The 23,329-nt window shown below is 36.4% G+C and overlaps 1 protein-coding gene across 26 annotated transcripts in view; it reads left to right on the top strand.

The window, feature by feature from the left end:
• The window catches only part of MCTP1 (multiple C2 and transmembrane domain containing 1), a 525,474-nt gene that overhangs the window by 264,204 nt on the left and 237,941 nt on the right, over positions 1 to 23,329 (top strand). For all 26 annotated transcript variants that reach the window (XM_047089153.1, XM_047089172.1, XM_047089119.1 and 23 more), the window contains exon 3: positions 17,704 to 17,846. In XM_047089153.1, coding sequence (XP_046945109.1) covers positions 17,704 to 17,846 — 143 coding nt within the window. The remainder of the gene's footprint in view (positions 1 to 17,703; positions 17,847 to 23,329) is intronic.

Genomic DNA, 23,329 nt, shown 5'->3' with positions numbered 1-23,329 from the left:
TGACCTGGGGCTTGAACTCACCAATGTGAGATCATGACCTGAGCCAAAGTCAGATGCTTTTCCCACTGAGCCACCCAGGAGCCCCTTTATTTTTATTTTTTTAGAGAGAGAGCATAATGAGTGGGGGAGAGGAGCAAAGGGAAAGAGAGAGAATCTTAAGCATGCTTCATGCTCAGTGCTGAGCCCAACCTGGGGCTCAATCTCATGACCCTGGGATGATGACCTGAGCTGAAATCAAGACTCAGACATTCAACCAACTGATTCACCCAGGCACCCCTGTAGTCATTCCTTTTAAACATGTACTGTAAAAAGAAAAAATCCTTCCTTTTTATTGTTTACTTGTGGAAGCATATCCTTTAAAAATTCTGTCATTGAAAAATAATTGATAAAGTTTGCTGATTGCATCTTTAATGACCTCAGAGATATAATTGTGCCAATGACTAAATATATTCAGAACTGTATATATGCTTGGAAGGGCTATCTGTGAAATAGAGACTAGCTATTATAGCTCTAAAGATTCAGAGGAAGCAGAATAGTTTTATAACATACATTTTATAATTTATCCAAAATAAAATACTACATCACACAGTATATGTGTTCAACAAATACTAAATTTAATTTTGAAGTGCTGAGTTGAAAGTATTCTAGCTACGTCTACATCCTGTCTGCATGACCATCTGTCATCAGTCACATTTGTAGCTGGGATTCTTGTATTCAGGGAAAGACTGGACAAGGTCCCTTCCAATTCTAAGACTTTATGTTTCTATAAGACTATTTTATCATCACTCAGTTTTGAAGGAAAAACAACTGCTGAATGGCAAGGCAAACAATATGTATAATAGGACTTTTTTATTTTGTCATTGTTATTAATTAAAATAGGTGAGACAGATAAAAGAATAAAAATGATCTATCTAAAATATATCTGTGAATACCATTTTAAATGTCACTGGGGCTCTCGGGTGGCTCAGTCAGTTAAATGTCTGACTCTTGATTTTGGCTCAGGTCATGATCTCATGGTTTAGTGAGTTTGAGCCCCACATTGGGGCATTGGGTGGGGCTGCTTGGGATTCTCTCTCTCTGCCTCTCTTTCTCTCTGTCTCTCAAAATAAGTAAATAAACTTAAAAAATTTAAATGTCACTAAATTCTAATAAAATGATAAAGTAGAATATAACCAGTGTAAGTCCTTAGAATTCTATTTTTAGTATTAACTCTGTGAAGAATCATTTCTTGAATAAACTGTCAATCACTTGATCAGATATTTTGCAAATTAGATTTTAAAAGTATTTTTAAAAACTAAATATCAATGAAGTCCTTTATTTAATGGCCTTAAATCATGCATGAAAAATTTATTTTAGCAAACAATGTAACCATAGTATGACTTGGCTTAATTTTTTTGTTTGTTAATGTAAATAGCTCTAAACAGATAAACCCCATATATCAGTGACTTAACATAATAGAATCTTATATCTTGCTCTTATAAGCTAATAGGGGTCAGTGATGGAGAGTGGTGTCTCAATACTACACAGTTATTAAGGCACTGGACCTTTTTTCCCATCTAGTGTTACTAACTCTCTTTGTAACCAAACCCAAGTTCATCTGCCTAATGTGCAGCAAAGCCAATCACTGAGACTTCAGGTAGCAGCAAGAAAAGTGTTTATTCCAGAGGTAGCCAAAGGAAGAGACAGGAGGGCAAGCCTCAAATACTCCTTTCTTCCTAACGTGGGAGAGAACAAGATTTTTACAATCATAGGGGTAGAGATTATATACATAGTGATGAAAAGGACAGGGAAACTTATGACCATTTATAAGGAAAGATGGAGCATGGGCATTGAGCAAACATATAGGTAACACATCTTCCATGTTCACTTTAGGGTAGAGACTTAACATCAGAATGAGTCAAAATTCAGCTCCTGATGTCTGGAAGTTATCTTAGGACAAGGGGAAGGGGCTACTGGCATGCTCTGAGAGTTGGTATAAACTGGAAGAAGTCTTAGCCTCCTTATCTCAGGAAAGGAATGCAGGGTCTTGTTTATTCATAGGCTGGAATCATATCACTTGACCTTGAGTCCAGGCTTCTGCAGAGACAGCTAGTGGATTTGTTAGTGGGATCTGAAAAGACACAATAGCTGATTAGGGAGGAGCAGTTCTCTGAAAAACAAGCTTTATCTTTTCTGCTTGCTTTCTGGAAACAGCCCAGAGTCCCATATAATCACTTTATCCAACTCCAAGTCTAGGATCTCTGAATAGAAGGAAATCCTTTATCAGGTCCCAGTATGTTTCCTGAGGGTATAGCTGAGTGGTAGAGCATTTGACTGCAAATGTGTTTCCTTACAGCCCTTTGAAATATAAATCTGCCTACCACTTCATACATATCCGACAGATAATGACCAAAAATAAGAGCATGGGAGACACATAGCAGTTTCTTGCCCATAGCAATTCTGAAATCCACAAGGACAGGCTTTATGAAGGCCACTTAGTTGGAGGGTTGGAAAGTTCCTCGAGTAGAATTTCACTATTTGGGGAGAATCCTCTTGTATATTGTTCTCTGTAACCACTGTCTCCACCATCTGAGAAGTTCTTTATCCTCTATAGCCATATATAAAATGGGTGTGAAGTAGACTGCCCTCCTTGGATATTGCAAAGCTTTCATATCTTGCTTTGTACTGGTGCAAGATCAAGTATGTCAACCAGCTTAAAATTTAATAGTCTCAAAAAGTTAGTAGTCTTCCAGGTGCCAACAGCCATACCAATGTTCTTTCTTACACTCCTCAAGCATGACTTACTTCTTTGCTTCTCCCTTTTAATATAATGACAGGTACCATACAGCTGTGTGGGAAGGCTAATCTGACATTTGCCTTTAGGTTGTTTTAATGGGATTGTGCTGTTCAAAGGTTTTTTCAATCTTGTTTTCTATTATTTGGGGTCTAAAAACAACTTTTTCAATTTTTCTCTTTATACTTCGTTTCATTTTTACTTGTAAATCAGCCTATTTTCATCTAAACTCATCTCTTTCTTATGATTACTTACTAAAGGCAATAAATTGTAGAAAATATATACCTTCATTCTGACTCTTTCCAACCATGGCCCCCCAAGCTTACATTCAATAGCAGGTAGTTTGCCTTGCAAGTTATCATGGGAACTGTTGTACCAAATGTTTACCATGACCTAGCAAGATTTTCCAGCCTTCCAATGTTACCTTGCTGCCACCACCTGACCACTAAGTCAATGTCACATATTTTAGCGCTTTTTTTTTTTTTTAATGGCAGCACCCATTTTTGGAAGCAATTTTTGTATCAGTTAAGTAAGTAGTGTTAGGACCTGTAAAAGAGGAACATCCAAATCTCAGTGGTTTAACAAAATAAAAATTTATCACTTCATAGTCCATTGTAGCTGGTTGTAGGGCTTCTGTTTCATTCAGAAACTCCAGACTCTTTCTATCCTGTGGTCCTGCCCTAATCTAGGTTCTCAGTGTTGAGGAAAAAAAAGATTGCATATGGGAAGATGTAATGGGCTGGGCTGGAATTAGCCTGCCCCTTCAGCTCACATTCCCTTAGCCAGAGCCTAGTTCTTAATCACATAGCCCCACCTAAATAAAAAGAGTAGAAAATGTAGTTCAGCTACTTACTTGTACAGAAGAGTAAAACACAGATAGCAGTAAAAGGTAGCAGTATCAGCCATAATTCTTCTGTACACATAAAAATAACCTTCCTTCTGGGGAGCCTGGGTGGCTCAGTTGGTTAAGCATCCAACTCTTGATATCAGCTCAGGTCATGATCTCACAGTTCATGAGTTCAAGTGCTGCATCCAGCTCTGCACTGACAGCATGGGGCCTGCTTGAGATTTTGTCTCCCTCTCTCTCTACGCTTCCTCCGCTTGCTTTCTATCCCTGTCTCAAAATAAATAAAAATAAACTTGGAGCGCCTGGGTGGCTCAGTCAGTTAATTGTCCAACTTCAACTCAGGTCATGATCTCACAGCTCATGAGTTTGAGCCCACATCGGGCTTTGTGCTGACAATTCAGAGCCAGGAGCCTGCTTCAGATTCTGTGTCTCCCTCTCTCTCTGCCCCTCCCCCACTCACGCTGTCTCTTTGTCTCTCAAAAAATAAATAAACGTTAAAAAAAATTTTTAATAAAAATAAGCTTAAAAAATAACCTTCCTTCTAAGTATTTTGCATGAAAATATCACACTGCTTACTGTGTGTTTAGTACACCTATTTGTTGGACATTTGAGGTAATAGAAGACGTATGTCACAAGCATATTCATTCACCTTTATTTACCCTGGTATGATTTCTAGTTGATTGTTCTGAATAAATCCAAATCAATTTATCAAATAAGTAAACATTCTAAGCAGATTGCTGCTAAAATGAGATTGTCGAAAAGCACGTTGTAAAGCTAGGACAGCCTGACCATTTTTTACGAATTATAGTGAACATCAATCACCGTAATTCGGGAAAGTGGCAATGGCAAAAGGCTTACTTTTGTACAAGTGATAGCACAATGCTGTTGTGATATTAAGCTTCTCATAGTTCAGATTCAGTATTTGAGAATAAAATCCAAATAAGATTCTTACAATCATAGTGAATGAGAGAAGGGAGGAAATAAAGGGTATACAACCTACATACTGGTTCCCTTACTAGTTTCTGTGTTATCTTGACATGAGACAGACATTCCTTTATTCACTTCTACATGAGTGTTGTCACATTAACCAACATTTCTTGATCACACATGATAACCCAGAAATTGTGCCAAACTCCAGGGATCAGAAGTAAACAAGTCCTCAACATGGCAGGTGGTGTTGCAGAGATGTTCAGGAGAGTAAGAGAAGGGCCAAATAGTGTCCATAGGACGGCTTGGGAAAGATGTCTGCATAGCAGGGAGACTCGCATTTGGTATCAGAATAGGACAGAGGATGGTGGACACTGTCAAGTTCAAGGCAAAGGGAAAGGGATGAGGAGGAACACAGGTGTGAGAGAGAAGATGGGAATTTGAGGTGCTACAAGTTGTTCTGTATATTGGAGGTCTAGTGAAATGGAGTCTGGAGAAATTAGCAGAGAAATATTTGTATGACATGCTAAGAAGTTTGAACTTTATTCTGAAATTAGTGAGAAAGCAGTGAAGGATTTAAAGCAAGGGAAACATCAGACTTGTGTCCAAAAAAATATCCAGGCTTAAGATTTTGGAGACTGAGTTGGAGCGAGGAAGAGTAGAAGCAGGGAGACAAAGAGGAAATCATTGACTTTTCTTTTTTTTCTCAAATTGAATTTGTGAATATACCAAGGAATGGATAATTCCATGACCATGCCTCTGTGATGCATTTTAATCATCCTGCAATATAGTCATTTGAAATTGGTTCAGTTAATGATGGTAATCAATCAACAAGAGTCATAAAACTATTCACAGTGCTATTACTTATAGTTTTGATTGATGAAGAGGATTTTGTTTTCTTCTTAGGGTTATAATTACTCCCCCTTTTTTTTTTAGAGGATATGTTCTGTAGGCTCCAGTTATTTTAATGTCCGATTTTATGATACTTCCTTATACTTATGTTTATTCGTGCAGTGTTTATAATTATTTCAAAGCTATTTTTTTCATGCATTCTTTTTTTTTTTTTTTTGACAAATACAGTAGAATTACTATCTCTAACACAACTGGGAAGGAGAAATCCCTGGAAAATAATCATTACTTTTCTGGTGTATATTTATGTATTCTTAAATGATTAAGGAAAATAGCTAAATTGCAACTGTTATCTCAGCTGAAATGAATTATTCAACATGGGAAATCAGAGATTTGATACCCATTTTGATATGTTTCCAGTTCTTTATTTCAATTTTGTTATATTCAAGTTTTCAAATTGTGATGTAATTATATTATTTTGTCTCCATGCATCTGAATAAGAGTAAGAATACTTGCTAATTGTTATTGAATGTTTTCTTTGTGCCAGTAACTGTGGTAAGTACTTTACACAAATTAACTAATTAAACCCTCACTACGACCTTCATGAGGTTTTATACCACCTTCATTTTCATGTGAGTCAAGTGGCTTTTTGCAATTCACATAGTCAGTAAGTACTGGAGCTGACATTAGAAAGCAGGCTTTCTAACTTGGAGGTCTACCTCTTTACCAATACCCTACATGGCACCAAACCACCTCTGTTGTGGATGGAGTGAAAAGAAGCCTTCAAAATACATTAAAGTATAATTTTATACTTTTTAATTAGATTTTTTTGTGGAGCACCACTGAACAATTTTGTTCTCTGCAGAGAAGTCCAGTTTTAAGCATCTGAATAAGTGCCCAGCTTAGCAAAGCCAGTATATTAATGGTAATGTATGTCATTCATACAAGTCAACAAATATTTATTGATGAGTTGAGCACCTGCTTCATGGTAAGTTCTGGGATGCAGAAGAGTTCTTGCCTTCATGAGATTTCCTATTACATACAGGCAAAGGGCACTAAATAAATCTCCCCAATCACATTCATCCATGCTTGTCTAACTGCTACACTGTCATGATTATGGTTCAAGAGTTAAAGATTGGCAAGTTCAGTGAGATCTGTGGCTTCCTAATATAGAATCCAGTTTCTAATGGGGGCGCCATATGGAAGGACTGAGCCCAAAAATAAGAGCTTGAGCTAGATGGAACATGTCTATTGATTTAAAAAGCTTATAGTAGGTAAGCATCATAGTGTAGTGGAACACATTTGGAATCTAGAATCAAACGGATCCTATAGCCGGGTCAAGCAGCCTAACGTCTCTGAACCAGCTTACTCACCTATAAAGTACTAAGAATATTAATTTATTCATTTTTTCAGCAAACATCTTTTGGACGCCTTCTATCCACTAGTTTAACTCACCTCACAGGGCTATAGTTATAACTAAATGAAATATTGTGTGAAAAGCCCCAGGTACGTAGTAAATATTCATGAAAGTTAGCTCCTTTACATCTCAATCTGTTTTCTTTTCTTGACTGGATTTTATCTTCCACTGCAGTCAGTCAGAAGGCTCAGTGCCCAGGAATGGCCAGGCTGTGGGGGAAACTAGTTCATACCACCTGATCTTAATGAAATGGATTGAATGGAACTCAAACAAGATTGATTAGCTATATAAAGTCAAATCATTCCAATAAAAAATCATACTCGTCTGGAAGCAAAATCTATTTAGAAAGTTGTCTCAGGGGTGCCTAAATTGGTTGAGCGTCCGACTCTTGGTTTTGGCTCAGGTCATGATCTCATGGTTTGTGAGTTCAAGCCCCACATTGGGCTTGCTGCTGTGAGTGCAGAGCCCACTTTGGATCCTCTGTTCCCCTCTCTTTCTGCCCCTCCCCCACTTCTATGCTCTCAAAAATAAATAAACATTTAGAAAGTTATCTTAGAGTGCAAGCCAAGCTTCTCGTAACAAGAAAGCTGTAAGTATAGTGGAAAGATGTTTCCTCCCACATTGAGTCCAAAAGGGAGAGATCACAGGCTAATGAAGAGGCTCTGCCTATATCACTTCATGCTTTCTTCTCTGATTCAAAGCACTTGCTCCACTTTTCACCAGAAGATCCAGAAGTTGTGTTCGCCACTTCTGCTCCCATCTACCAGCAAGAACTTGTCATATGGCCACACCTGTTGCTTGGAGGATATGAAATTCCTTATTGAGGCCATCACATGTGCTGCTAACCTCACAGAGGCTCTCTTACAAAAAAAAAAAAAAAAAAATTAAAGAAATGGATAATGGGGTTCATTCTGCCAGGGAAGCCAAATTAAGATCAGAAGGCTCCCTGGTGAGAGTATAAACAATAAAAAAAAAAAAAAAACCCAGTTTATATAAAATTCCCTGGACAAGGAGAAGCTTTGAAAACTGGCTCCGAGCCTGAGCTCTGGGCCTGGGTTACCCACAGACCTGCTTGTGGATGAGGAAGATGGAGTAAAATGTGGTCCAAGGTGAATCAGGTGGAGGTGGCCCAATTTATGTATGACAGAAAACTGTAGTAGCCTTTGGGGAAGGGATTTGAAGGGAGGCAAGGAGACCAAACAGAAGGTGCTTAATAATCTAGGTAAGGAATAGTGAGGCAGTGCTCACTTGAGCACTGAAATCAGAGATGATTTCAAGAGATATTTTAAGAATTAGAATCAGAGGGTTCAGGAGCATTTATCAGGTGGTACAGGCTAAACTGTAGTTGCAAGTAGAATTTTAATGATTAGAATTTACAAGATGTAGGAATCTGTTTTGGTTAAGGTAGGCTGAGCTGCTGTTATAAATGCACCTTTAAAATATTTAATGGCTCAAATGTCATAGAAGTTTATTCCTCATCCACATAATTGTCCAAGGCACGTGCTTCTTGGCAGATGGCTCCCCTCCATGCAGTGATTCCAGGAACTCAGACTCCTTACACCTCAAATCACTTTTAACTTGTTATATTTTAAGAACCACATTTTATTCACTGGCATGTATAATAACAGAAATATTACTGTTGTTGAGTTTATAACAACTCTAAATTGAAAGGAATAGAGCAAATTAAGAATATATAGAATATATTACAGATTATAGAGTTACTTATGACCGGGGGAACTCTCTGTGATAAATATCTCTCTGTGAGGTATTTTCTGACTTTTAGCAGCATTCACTTGGGAATTCCAGAAATTGAAATTGAAAAATCCCAAGCAAGGTCCACACCGCAAGTGTAGAGCCAACACAAGGCTTGATCCTATGACTGTGAGATCATGACCTGATTGTGACCTTCACTGACTGAGCCACCCAGATAGTGGTCTTGCCCCATTTTTTAAAAAAAATTACATTCATTATTTACCCAAAAAGGACAAAAGAGGATAAATTTCAGAAATAATTCCTTCAAATCTATTAGTAAAACAGGTCTTGTTGTTTCATGTGACAATTTTTAGTTTTTTGAAAAATTCTCTTATGTGGAGTAGCTTCTTCTCTCTCAGTGGCATGTAAGTGAAATCTTATTGTTTACTTTCTTCAGAGAAACTTGGGAAGTTGTCTCATTTTAAGGATTAAAAAACTATAGACAAGAGACTTTGTTAAGAGCACACTGCCTGTAAAAAGCAAAACTGACTATGGCCAATATTCTTTTCACCATAGGATTACCAAGAGCAGAGTCACAGAATCCAAAGAAAGAGGGAGACAGAGAGAGAGAGGAAACACACGCACACACACACACACACAGAGAGACAGAGAGAGAGAGAGAGAGACAGAGAGAGAGAGAGAGAGAGAGACAGAGAGAAAGAAAGAAAGAAAGAGAGAAAGAAAGAGAGAGAGAGAGAGAAAGAAATCCCAGTCCACAGTTGGAAGACTGAGAAAAGCCCACTGAAATCAGTAGTTAAAAGTTATGGGTGACACTCAAGGAAACAATTTCAGAAAAGTACTGGGATAGCCAGAAGGAAAAAAAGTTGAAAAAAGCATAGAAACTTTGGGGTGTAATTTTTTAATATCCTGATTTTTTTAATGGGAAAATTAAAGTACTTTTCAATTTTCTTATATTTGATTTTTTAGGGTTTGATTTTTTAGGGGGTTATGATGGCTGTACCAACGTAGTAATATATTCTAACAGAATTCCAGGGAAAACTGTTTCCCTTTGGAAACAAAAAGATAAAGAAAAAAGGGAAATGGCAAAGAATATCTGTCGTATCTAGTCAATGCATTAATTAATTACTGGTCATAGAGGGAGCACCCAGAGGCAATAGGAGTAAAGCCCTTTGGAAAAAATGACATCTAGGGCACTCCTGCACTGTGTTTCTCCTATATCACGGATTAATATATAATTTATATTCAAAATTAAAGCAATTTGTCTAAAGAAGTGTGGAAAAAAAACCCATAAGTAACCACTGCCCTTCCATATTTTAGTTTACCTATACTTGCAGACGTTATCAAGAAGTTCCATGTAGATATCAACTGTAATTTATGCCACATATGAAAAGGAATTGAGTAAGCTGTATTTATCCCAAATATAACATGTAGAATCTTTTCTCACATATCCTGAACTCTGCATTTACAAGGGAAAAGTAAGCCAGAAAATCACTCATAAAAATCAATAGCCTATTCTTGTCACTTACGCCTTCTCTCTACAGTGTGCCTTGAAGTGCCTTCTACCCTTCAAAGAAAGAAATATACTTAGTTCAGCCCTACGCTGTGTTACATCACAGTATTATTTTTAGTTCGTCTATGTGCTGTATCATGGTAACTTCATTAACCACAAATTTCAAAATCATTGGAATATTTATATTTCTCATTGTCAAAAAAGTTTACTCTTATTTTATTACAGTAAGCCATATGCTGTTAGAAACCTTTTGCATTTGAATTTTAATATTTTTAGTTATTTTCCCCTATGTAATATGTCACTCATAGGGCACTCCAAATCTCCAACAAAAAACGAAGCAGGAATGGGAGAGTTTAAGGAAATAATTTTAATACATAAATATATGTTTTGAAGATGTTTAAGTCATTAGTGAAAAATAAATGTATATAAAGACATAACCTATTCTCTAAGTATGCTTGAACATTACCTTTACAGACCTCTTTCAAGTGTGAAGAACCTTATTATACAATACACACACTCTGTTGCATTTGGGCAGCATAGATGCTAGCTTTAAAATTTCTAGAAAAACCAGTACCTTCAGGAAAATCCACCTTAAATTTGAATTGTTTTTAACTCTCCACACTCAATACTTATGTCCACTTCTCTTTGTTGTCCTCTTTTACTCTTCGTTCTCTTCCTCTTCCTCCTTCTTCTCTCTCCTTACTTCCAATATGAGACTGAGTTTCAGTTTGGCATTATTTTTGATTAGGGGTAAGCATCATTGAATGACTATAAATCCCCAAAACAGGAGTAGTTGAACATACAAGGTTTGGGATAAGAGATTTAAACTTGTTAACCAGGAGGCTCGTTAATTCTGAGGAGAAAAAACAGTATTTACACTGAAATATCGTTAATGCTATTTTAAGGGAAAAGAGGCTGCCATCTTGTGTATGCTGTGTTGATTGCACACAAAAGTGGACCCATTTAGAGTTTAGTTCTGTGTTAGACTTAAATTACATTAAAGGCTAAATAATCACACAAAATGTCGAAGTGCTCATCAGTGACACGGCTCCAAATAAAATAAAATAAGATAAAGCATAGCATTGGGGCATGTATTCCTTTAGTACATGAGAAAACATTTTACATACCATCTAATTCTTCTTTTTGAGACAATTTTGATCCTAAGCTTCAGAAATAATTAATAATCCCTAGGACTAGATTAATCTAGAATTTTTAAAGCATAGAATTTATAATTATAAAATAAAAGAATTAGTTTTTAGAAATAAATTCTGAAGTTAATGCTATCTGATAAAATGCATGTGGAAGAAAGTTTGCTCTTGACTATGACATTAATAAAAACAAAACCTGAATTTTATTTTAGAGCTAACTTTTCCTGCTTTCTTCTTCCATACTTATTTCCCTGTTTGCATTTCATTAGCACCATAAAAAATGTTTTAATGAGGATCATGGCTTAGCTAATAACAGCAAAGCACAAATTGCTAGAAAATGCTTAAGAGCTGAGATGTGTGCAGTAGAGATGCCTTAATTTTGAATAGAGCCACATGCCTCACAACAATTTGATAAGTGTTAGTGCCATCTTGTGGTTGAATGCAATAATGCAACAAAGCAGCAGCACTATCAGGTGAATTTATTAATTTTTTGGTTTTTTGAACCAACAAACTAAATACATATACTTGGAAATAATTTTAATACATAAATAAAATATATTTATATATTTATTATAAATTATTTATATATGTAATAATATAACTATATAATTATATATTAATTATTGTATAATTATTATATTATATAATTATATAATTATTATTATAACATATATATGTGTATATATATATATATATATATATATATATATATATATAACACATAATATATATAACCTGGTTATAACCAGGTTTCTGGTTATAACCACCAGAAAAGATTAACCACATGTTAGGAGCTTGGGAGTTTTATTAAAATAAAATAATTTGAGTTCACTGGATAGTCTGTTACATTAAAACAAATTCCTAAACATGTGGGAAATTCCTTATGTATGAAATATAATAAGGTACTATTTCCCAAAGACAAATTAGGGATTGTGAGTCTGAAAAATGCACTCGAGAAAAATAGGCCCCATGGTCAAAGAACCCTGGAAAAATGCCACAGGTCATATCCCCTTCTTGGAGAGTCATGGTGCCCATTCACTTATTTAAAGGCCATGGAAAATGAACCTATTTAATTTTGTTCTAAACCAGCATTTTCTAAGTATGCTTGTCCACAAAAATTCCCTTTTTAAAGAAGCATATAATGCCTATTAATAATCAATAAGTCATAACTTGCTAAAATAAAGTTAGAAAAACACCTTTAAACATAGAAGGTAGAAGTGTTAGACACAAGAGCAAACTTGGAAACCACAGTGAAAGTGGATTAAAGATTGTATCCATTGGCTGTGTATACTGCTGACTCAAGGTTTTGTAAACAATATTAAGTAACAGCTTTGGAATATGAGAATCTTATTCTGAGATGTTGAAACAATTACAACTGCACCAATGAGGTCAAAATGACTGAAGTATTTTATAATTTTTCCAGAAGAGAGTGGGAAATATTTATTAGATGGAAATTAGCACATTTTGACTAACCATTTTATTTTTAGAAATTTACCTAGAGGACGTAATAGGAAGTGTTGGGTATAAACTCAAGGGTACTCATTACAGCCTTAGCTGTACTTTTAAAATGTAAGTAACCTGTTTATCTACAGTCATAATTCTAGGTAAATGTGTTCACACATTTATCCAAGTAGATTATATCATGTTATATATATAGTTATGTATATTTAAATAAATTGATATGAAAATCCAGGCGATTCAGAAGTTTATTTATCTACCGGTTATTGAGCACCAAGTATGTTTGAGACAATAATATCGTATTTCATTCATGTAAAATGATAAACATATGTGTTTGTACAGATATGGTCAAGAAACCAATTTTATAGGAAGAATATTTTTTAAGAAGAGTGTTAGATACAAATCTTTTACTGAACCTAAATAAAAAAATTAAAATTAAAATTAAAAATAAAACAAAAACAAAAACAATGTGTCCAGTCCCCTACGTTGGTATCACAAGGCAAAAGTCTTGAACTATTAAGGACTCTAAGTCACAAAGGTCCTCTATGTTAAGAACTTGAAAACAATTAGAAATTCCTTAAATAAACATGATATTAAAAAAATACTAAATTTTAATAGTAACATCAGAAGATTCTAAGTGATGGTTAGAAAGAGACATGCAGCAAATTTTACGTTGGGGAGTCAAAACAAAGCAGAGAAAGTCAGATGACCGACTCATCATGAGCGTGCATCTGGATTTGTTTTTCATGTACAGCATGTTTATGTTTGCTAACATATTTGCTATCTCTAATCCAGGTCACCCTGTGGCCGAAGCCACATGTTTATGAAATATTTTACCATCATAACATGTTTTCAGAGTCCCTCAAAACTGTCTCTCTTCTACCAATCCCTGTGATCTTTGTGCCTGTCACCATTCAAAAATCTGTCCCTCATCCCTAACTTAACCTGTAGACCTGCTTTTATTGGCTGGATTGTTATTTCCTCAGGCCACTGGATACATACTGCCTCAAGTGGCATCATCGATATGACACCAAGCATGAAAAATGTGTTTGGAGGTGGCCTCGACTTTACTCACCTGTTCTATGCTGTCGTTTCTTCAATGTAACCTCAAGACAGTGCTAGAAGTGATCTCACAGGCTTGTTGGGTGGTGTATTATATCTGATATAGTAAGTCGTCAGCACATGTTCCCTGGAGTGATGTAGATCCCCTTTTGTAATTTAACTTCTACTATGTACCTGAGGACGACCGAGCAGGATTCCCGAAACTGGGAATTTTGTCAGTTCACCTGTATGGCAGGTGAGGAAAATGTTTCTGGGAAGGGGCAAGAAACAGATTGTGTCTCAAAAGGATTTACTTTTGTGTGTATAGGCTTCTGTGCTGAATTACTAGAAGTTTTGTCAGTCCTTTTACAGAATACCTAGACTAAATGGAGTGAGACCCAATTTAAAAACACAAGGCCCAGTTTCTTGAAATCACTTTTCTTATAAAAGAGTTATTCTTACTTTTTGGACAAAAGAAAGAGAGCATTGTTACATCCTGAAATGAGTGTTTGGTGATGATGTGCCAGAAAGAGCGCTATTTGACTGGTCTTCAGATGTGAGTTCTCATCTGACTTGAAATGAGCCACTTAGCCTGTCCTGGTTTTCTCATCTGTAAAATGGAGACTCAATTGTAGGGTGGATAAACAAATACTGAGTGTGAGCATTCTATAGACCAGAGGAGGCTGCTTGTCATTAGTAGCATTATTTATAGTATCTAATGATTATTCAACATCTTTCCAAAATTATTCCCTGATGGTACTTTAGAGAAAAGCAGGAAAATATGGATGTTTGGGACATAAGTAGAGGGAACATTGCGTCTGAAAATCTAAGTTTGCTTCTATCCTGTTACTTCCTGGCTTACTCATTACATGACTGGGGGCAAGTCACACTGAATCTCAGATTGTTTCTCATCTTCAATATAGGTGGATAACGTTGTCTTTTATCAACATCTCAGAGGATGCATTTAATAGTACTCTGTACACTGTAAATTGACTCAGTAGTCATTAATCTATACCTCCACATCTATTTAACAAATATTTATTGAGTGCCTCCTCTGCTCCAGACACTGTGCCGTGTGCTGGGGAAGAGTCTTGGCCTTTATGGGGGTCATAGCCAGTGGAAAAATGTACACAATAAACAGTTAGACATACAAAGTAAACTATAAGTAACATTCATAATGATTAGTGCTGTTAAGCAAAGAGCAAATGCCAAGGAAAAATAATAACAAAAATTAATTCAGATTGGGAGGTTGAGAAAGGTATCTCTGAGCAAGTTATATTTAAACTAAGACCAGGAGGAAAATACAATGCCAGCCAGGCAAAAGGGGAAGAGAATGGGAGGGAGGGACTTTTCAAGCACAGAGTCTTGCTAGAATATGCAAAGACTGGAAGCAGAAAATAACTTCCAATGACAGGATAGCTGGAACGTGGTGAAGGGCCCAAAATGGAGTTGGAGACATGGCAAGTCCTGTCTACCATGTTACAGATTTTGGATTTTATTGTAGGTGTAATTGAAAGCTGTTGAGATGTGTTAGGCAAAGAAGGGGGAAGATTAAATTTGTATTTTTAAAAGCTCTGCCTGTCATCTAGTGAACTAATGGAGGGGGACACAGAAGGTGTGGAGAGCCCAATTAGGAGGCTATTATTATAGTAGTACAGCAAAGAAATCATGGTAGTAGCTTAACTAGATTGGAGGCAGAGAAGATAGATAAGGTGAGTTTGGGGATTAATCGGACTTGGTGGTGTCCTGGATGCAATGCATGGAGAAGAAGGAGGTATTGAGAACAATTTCCGGGTGTCTTGCATAAGCAGTTGTCAAATGGTGAAGTCATTACCTGACCCAACAAAGCCTGAGGGAGGAGCAGTTAGCAGGAGAGAGGATCAAGACTTAAGTGTTGGACATTGTTGATGATGGGATGTCTATTAGATATCCAAGTGGAGTCAACAAAAGTCAAGAGGAACAGAGGTCTACCACCCACACCCTTAAGTCAGTGATTCATTCAGTTAGTCATCGGATGTTTATTGGGGACCAATAATATGTCTGATTCTGTACTAAGTGCTGGCGATTTAAAACAAAACAAAACAGTGATCCAAATGGCTCTGATATTATGGAGCTCCTTATATTTTAGCAGGTAGCATAGTTACATACATGAATTTGAAATCATGAGGGCATGACTGAGAAATTTCATATAGGTACGTAGATTTTAATAGCCCTCCAAGTATGTGCTGCAAAACTCCCAATCCCCAGGGTCCTCAGCCCATAGTTGGGAACCACTGTGTTAAAAGTAGCAATTTTAAACTTTTTGGTTGCACTGACTCCCCTAACGAATGCATTATAACAGGTTACCATATAATAGCCTGCATTTACATTTATAAATATTTTTAAAGTTTGTATCATTTTGATAAAATCAAACTGTCGAAATGGGAATTTCACAATGGGAAATTGGGATCATTATTTCATTATACCCAGGCCTAGGCATACAAAAAGCTGGACATTAAAGTTACTTCAGGAATGTGGAGAGTTTTGAGAAAACCCCCAAATGATTAAATAAGAAAAGCCAAATCCTACAAGTCAGTCCTTATTTTGAGCACAGATATTTATGTGTCATTGCAGTGAGGGGAGGTGTTGAGAGGGGATGCTGGTAGTAAGTTCAGGATATCAGCGTACTTGTAATGTCTAACATCTATATCATGCTTCACAGTTTACTGAGCCCCACTTATATTTTTCTTTAAATCATATAGACCAAAGTTTTCAAGTGTAGCTTCAGTTTAGACAAAACAGAAAGAATTAAACAAAATCTTATCATAACGGAGTCGGGCCTTGTATAAAGAACTATTTCCTGAGGATGAAGATTGTCACACTGGAATGATTTACTTGAGGATGTCTCTGATTCACCTTCTCTAGGAGGCATAGACTCACCTTCTCTAATAGCATAGACTCATTAGATCCATTGGCCTCATTCATCAGTCACAATGAGAAATGGTATGATATATATAGAAGCATGTCAAAGCCCTTCCCCCATCCCTGTGTAGTAGAAAAATCACAGGCATTAGAGTCAAACAAGCTTGGTTGGAATTTTAACTTCATCTCCTGTTAGCTGTGTATCCATGAGCAACTTACTTAACAGCTCTGATTTTCTTTTTTCTTTTTTTTTTTAACATTTATTTATTATTGAGAAACAGAGACAGAGCATGAGCATGAGAGGGGCAGAGAGAGGAGGAGACACAGAATCTGAAGCAGGCTTCACGCTCTGAGCTGTCAGCACAGAGCCCGACGCGGGGCTCAAACTCACAAACTGTGAGATCATGACCTGAGCTGAAGTTGGACGCTTAACCACCTGGAGCCACCCGGGCACCCCTAGCTCTGATTTTCTTTATTATCATAGGGAGCTTGGAAGGTGTGCAGGGTTAATATGAAGTTGGCAGATGATTTAATAAGCAGTTGTCCCCTTCCCCCAATGCCTTACTCTGAGACCTCCAACCTTTCCTAGCATTCTAAAATTGAAAATTCTGAGCAAGAGAGAATGTGGGACCAAAGATGAATTTAAAGTCCAGTTTGTGACTCACCTTTCCTTAAGCCCATCACACTAGTATAAAGTTTGAGCAGCATATTTAAGTCTAAAACTAGTCAGTTAGGTCAAGATGCTGGATCATCTTTTTGTAGTTGACCAGATGATACCAAGAGAAATGTCAGATTCATCTCTGTCATTTATAATATGAATTAAATTGACATATGCAGCATGCAATAGAGGTTTTTAAATATCAGGACAGGGTTACCATGTAAAGATCAGAAAAAAAATAATTACTATTATTATTATTACTTAGATTTAATAGTATTATATACTGTCCCTTTAAAATTTAAGGAAAATTTTAGGAAAAAAACCTTAACCTTTATTTTCCCATGTGATAAGCTTTATTTAACTTTTATTCCTTTAAATACTTCCTTATGTTTAAATGAGCTATTCTCTTGCTTCCAACGAAAGGCATGATTAACATGAATCAATCTGTATCTCTTTAACAGGGACAAGTGATCCATACGTGAAGTTTAAAATTGGAGGAAAAGAAGTTTTTAGAAGTAAAATAATACACAAGAACCTCAATCCCATATGGGAGGAGAAAGCTTGCATTCTTGTTGAGCATCTTAGGGAACCATTGTATATAAAGGTGAGCCAGTTATTTGTTTTTCCCTAATGCAATGACATAAAACTCGCTGTTTGATGGTTTTCTATCATGTATCCTTGTCTGATGAGATTTTTCACGAGAGATAAATTCTGCTGTGCACAACTCTAACCTGTTGATGGTGTGACAGAAACGAAATAGAGGGGAGGGGAAGCGTGGGAGCATTTTTCTTCAGGACAGTTCTATTGCCAGTCACGTAGGAGGATTATGGACTCCATCTTCTCCTGCTTGGCGGAGAATGATTTAGCACACTCTGGAAATATATATAAACAAGTCTCCATAAAATCTAGCAAGAAAGAAAGCTTACACAGAACCTAGTCTTTTTGTCCAAGAATTATATCAGGGGATCTACCATTAATGGTTGCGAACAAAATATTTTCCTTGAAAGATGAGAAGGATAAAGATATCCAAAAATGGAAAGAAAAAAAAAAGAGTGTTTCCTCTCACTTGATGAAGTTTTGTTTTTTGTTTTGTTTTTTAAGAACTTAAGGAGATTCCTTGTTTTGTTTTTAAAATTTTTTTAAATGTTTATTTGTTTTGGAGAAAGAGAGAGACAGAGTGCAAGCAGGGGAGGAGCAGAGAGAGAGGGAGACAGAATCTGAAGCAGATTCCAGGCTCTGAGCTATCAGCACAGAGCCCAATGCAGGGCTCAAATTCATAAACCATGAGATCATGACCTGAGCTGGAGTCAGACGCTTAACTGACTGAGCCACCCAGGCGCCCCAGGAAATTTATTTTATTTTCCTACCTAACTTCTCTTTAATCCATGTCTCCAGATACTTTTTCTGTATCTAATTCATATTTGTAGACACTCTTTGTGGTTCCTGTGTTCTGACTATCCACTCAGTGACCGAACCTTTTTCTATTTTTACCATAATAACCACATTTTGCAACTGGCACTTGAGCCAAAAATCTCATATAATCACTCTTTGAGCAACCTCTAGGCATCCTCATTCCCATCAACTCTTCATTTATATTGCCTCCATTTGTTTCTCTTCTACACAGAAAGGGAAAAAAAAAAAAGTAATGAGGCTTTTATTAAAATAAGAGCAGAACTGACTGGTCTCAAGGTAGTGAATTACCTCAGTTGAATGTTCACAGTCAGGTACAAATCCAACTCCTTATTCCACTCTTTCCCCTTCTCATTACTGCACTTGATTAGTCTTAAAATAACCATAGTAGAACAGTTTTTAAGATTGGTGAGAAGAGAATCTTCTAAGGACTTAGTTGGTAAATTTCTAGAAGTCATTATAGGAGAATAGATCCATATTTGCATAAGAAACAGTCTCAGAGCACCTGGGTGGCTCAGTGGGTAAAGTGACCCACTCTTGATTTCAGCTCAGGTCATGATCTCACAGTTCATGGGTTCCAGCCCCACATTGGGCTCCGTGCTGATAGTGGGGAGACTTCTTGGGATTCTCTCTCTCTCCCTCTCTCTCTGCCCCTTCAGTGCTCTCTCTCTCTCTCTCTCTCTCTCTCTCAAAATAAATAAATAAACTTCTAAAATTTTTAATTAAAAAAAATAAAAGAGTCTCGAGTGGACATTGGCTAAAGAAAATCAATTAAATAGAATTCTTGAACTGTCTTTTAACATGTAATGAGTGACAGCATAAGAATTATTAATGTGGCAATATTCACGGCCAACCTTCCTCCCACCAAAGGGAAGATCTTCAGAGTTGGAGATGCTTTTCGTCCCTCCTCTCTACTTCTAGAGAGAAAGAAATATCTACGTGAGAAAAAAGGGAGTGACTTTATAATAAAGAACTGAGATAGAAGTTGTAAAAGGAATTAAAAATACATATAAATGGTATGTAAAGGAAATTTTATTTCTAGGGAGGTTTGGAAGAGATGAGTTGGGGTAGCTGTGGCCATGGGGATGATGGACAGGAGAGGAAAGCGGGGGTTACTAAGGATTGAACTGAACCATTTGGATCTTGTTTAAGGTCCCTTATGAGAAAAATCATGGAAGGAACAAGATTTATTCTTAATTACTTTTACTGTGTATCTGTTTCTTTAATGGGATATTACTCCACAACAGAACCATGTGGATCTCCAGTCTTTCAAAGGACTAAGAAATAAACTTCTCAAAATTACAGTTAATTTCTTTTGCTATTCACTTGAGCTTGAGAATGAATATTCATCTCTGTAGAAATCTAAATGTCAAAATGGATATTTGGAAAGGAATATCACAATAGGCTCAAAAATAAACAAAAATCTGTAGTACACAGAAAAAAAAATGGTGGCAAAATTTTTGTTTCGGTTTGGGAGAGAATATGTCCACACATATACTTGTGCCATTGGAGACAGGGATACTACATACAGGCCCAAAGCCTTGGTTAACAACCACCGTATAAGCAAAAGCTAGGAGAGAGACCCCAAAGATTGTTTTTGTTTTTTTCTGTTTATTTACCACGTTGAGTTTTCAAAGTACAGCATCATGTAGCCACGACTTAACTTGTACCATATAGAAAAAGATACATAATGAATTATAAAATATTTGTCACTTTTGTACATTTCTACCTAAGAAAAATGATTAAGTAGAAATTATACTGGTCTTTCGTGTACAAACATAAAATGAAAATATTTTTATGTAATACTTATGCTTCTAAATATGCTTTCGTATTTTTCATTTGATTTTTGTTTTCTATGAAATGCATAGGGCATCTTTTGAAAAAAGTCTCTAATTTTTTGCTTTCTTTTTTTCACTTTTTATGTTATCTGCTTTTTGCCTAACCTTGCATACACAGAGACCTAAATCAAATACACTGGTGGAAATATTTTAAGAATTTCATGAACATTGCTTTATTTTCATTGTCTCTACATAGCCATGTGTGATTGACTGACTTGATTTTGATATGATGCCCATATCCTATGTACTGGGAGATTAATCTTCCCTGAAAGATTTCTTAGGGACTAACTGATTCTGTACTGACAGGCAATATGAAAATGCATCCATGTACTAGATGGTTAGAAAATACTGTCTACAACCCTCCTGTCTGTAGTTAAAGGAAAAAGAAGCTTATATGTGCCCTGTAATCTGATTTCTATCAATGCAAAGGTTACCAAGGGAAACAAAATTCACTTCTGAGCCAAGATTGTAAAATCACATTAAAGTTGCAGTGCTTATACCATTTCTAGCAAAAACAGATTTTTCCCTCCAAAAATCTTGGAACTGTCATTTAAAAAAAATTAGACACAAAATAAAAAATAACATACATTCCAATTGGTTAGAACTCCTATAGCTTTTAATTTTAATAAGACTATTCCTTCAGTTCCAAATGACTTTACAGTAAGGGCAGATAAAAACAAGTCTATAGGAATGGACTTGAAATATACTTATAAGGTCGTAGTAGAAGCTGGGGGTTTAAATGCAGTAGTTTTAGCTGAGACAAGAGCCACTGGAGCCTGGTCGGTAGCCACAGGGATGCCTGCTCAGGCACACATCTTAGATAAGAGGGTAAATTCAGCATCCATTTCAGCTGAATTGAATTAAATTTTCAATTTTCACTTCACTGACAGTATTATTCAAGTTACACAGTGAACACCCAGAGTTATAGTGGAAAAGAGAGAAGTAATATAAAGGGGAAATGGTTGTATAAATTGCTGCTTGTTTGGCCTAATCACAGGCTAAAAATCTGGGTATTAGATTGGAGTGCTTTTCTAACTAATAGAAAGGTTTTGATAATTAGGAAGGCGATTCTGTTTGGGATCAGATTACTGTGTCTAAGACTGTCATTTTACCAAAGTTGACATTTCCTTAAATAACTCATATATATCCAGGCTTAAGATTTAAAATTGATGGGATGCCTGGGAGGCTCAGTTGGTTAAGTGTCTGACTTCAGCTCAGGTATGATCTCACAGTTCGTGAGTTCAAGCCCCATGACTGGCTCTGTGTTGACAGCTCAGAGCCTGGAGCCTGCTTTGGATTCTCTCTCTCTCTCTCTCTCTCTCTCTCTCTGTCTCTCTCAAAAATAAACATTAAAAATTTTTTTAAAAAGATCTAAAATTGAAACATTCTTCAGCATGGTTCAAGTTAAGCACCATATTGCTATCTTATGCCAAATTATTTCTGAGTAGGTTTTAAGGGCCCTAAATGAATGTCATATACCAATGATAGTCAACCCTGGCTGTACATCAGAATTACCATGAAGCTTTTTTTTGTTTTTGTTTTGTGTGTGTGTGTGTGTGTGTGTGTGTGTGTGTGTGTAAGAATCCAGATGTTCAAGTGTCTTCCCTACAGACTTTGATTTAGGGCCTGTATGGTAGAGTACAATCTTCTGTACTTTTGAAACACAATAGGTTATTCTGATGCACTGCTTAGGTAGGGAGGGAGCTATTTTTCTAGACTTATAAATGGAAACACCTGAGTAATTGGAAGAAAATGTTTCCAACCCTAAACCACGCAGCATCCAAACCAAATTATTCCAAAGTTAGATGCTTGTGTCATCTTAGATGTTTTGTGTGGTTCAAAAGTACTTCCTAAATGCATGAATCAAGAATCTCAACTATTAGCAACAACAACAAAAATCAATAGCAAAACAAAACAAGGAAACAAAAAAATGTGACTGTACTTACTTTTGGTTTATGGGCAAAGAACATAGGAGGTTATTGAGTCTTGGGAAGATAGAATCTCTGGTCACATTTTCACTATAATAATAACTACCATTTCTTGAGCACCATGCGAGGCACAAGGCCTCCTTTATCTCATGTGATCCTCAAAATACCTGACAAATGACTTTCCTCATCCCCATTACATAGGTGAGTAAGACTTAGAGAGATTTAGGGTTTCCTGTGTCCACCCAGTAATTATGCAACATAACTTGTATTTTCTACTAAAGATGACTAATTGCAATGGCCCCAGTTAGGTTTTCTTTTTTCTTTGCATTACAATGTCAGTCCTACGATTTTGAGTTTAATTATTCTTGTATAGTGAAATGGTTATTTTGAAGCTGCCTGAATATGAAAATGAGTCATGGACATATTTTCTTCATAGAATCTTAGATCCTGGGTCACATTACGTGATCTGCGTCCTGTTCTATATCCTAATCCCATTATGCATCTTTATTCAAAGGCCACTCTCTCTGATTGTTCTCTGAAACATCTTATAAATAGCAGTCCCCATCACTCCCATACCCTGAGATATTTTTCCCCATGGCACTTATCACTACCTGTCATGCATTCATTTATTATCTGCAGCTCCCCTATATGTAAGCCCCAAGAAATCAGAAAATTTGTTCTGTTCACTGCTGTATTTCCAGTGCCTAGGACAATACTTGGCACATTGTAGATGCTAAACAAATATTTCTCACGTAACTGAATGAATAAATATATGAATCATTTGAACTGGCAATTGAAAACTCCACTGAAGTCGTAATTACCTTTGGGCATTCCAGTCATTTGAGCTAACAAATTCCCATTTGTGGGAGCTGAGCTTTCTGTTACTGATTTCCAAGAGCATTTTAGCTGGT

Source organism: Lynx rufus, unplaced genomic scaffold (genome assembly GCF_022079265.1).
Source record: "Lynx rufus isolate CCGP_SWC_20201006 ecotype Redwood Valley unplaced genomic scaffold, mLynRuf1.p SCAF_1, whole genome shotgun sequence".
Taxonomy (NCBI): Eukaryota; Metazoa; Chordata; class Mammalia; order Carnivora; family Felidae; genus Lynx; species Lynx rufus.
This window is presented reverse-complemented; position numbering and strand designations above follow the sequence as displayed.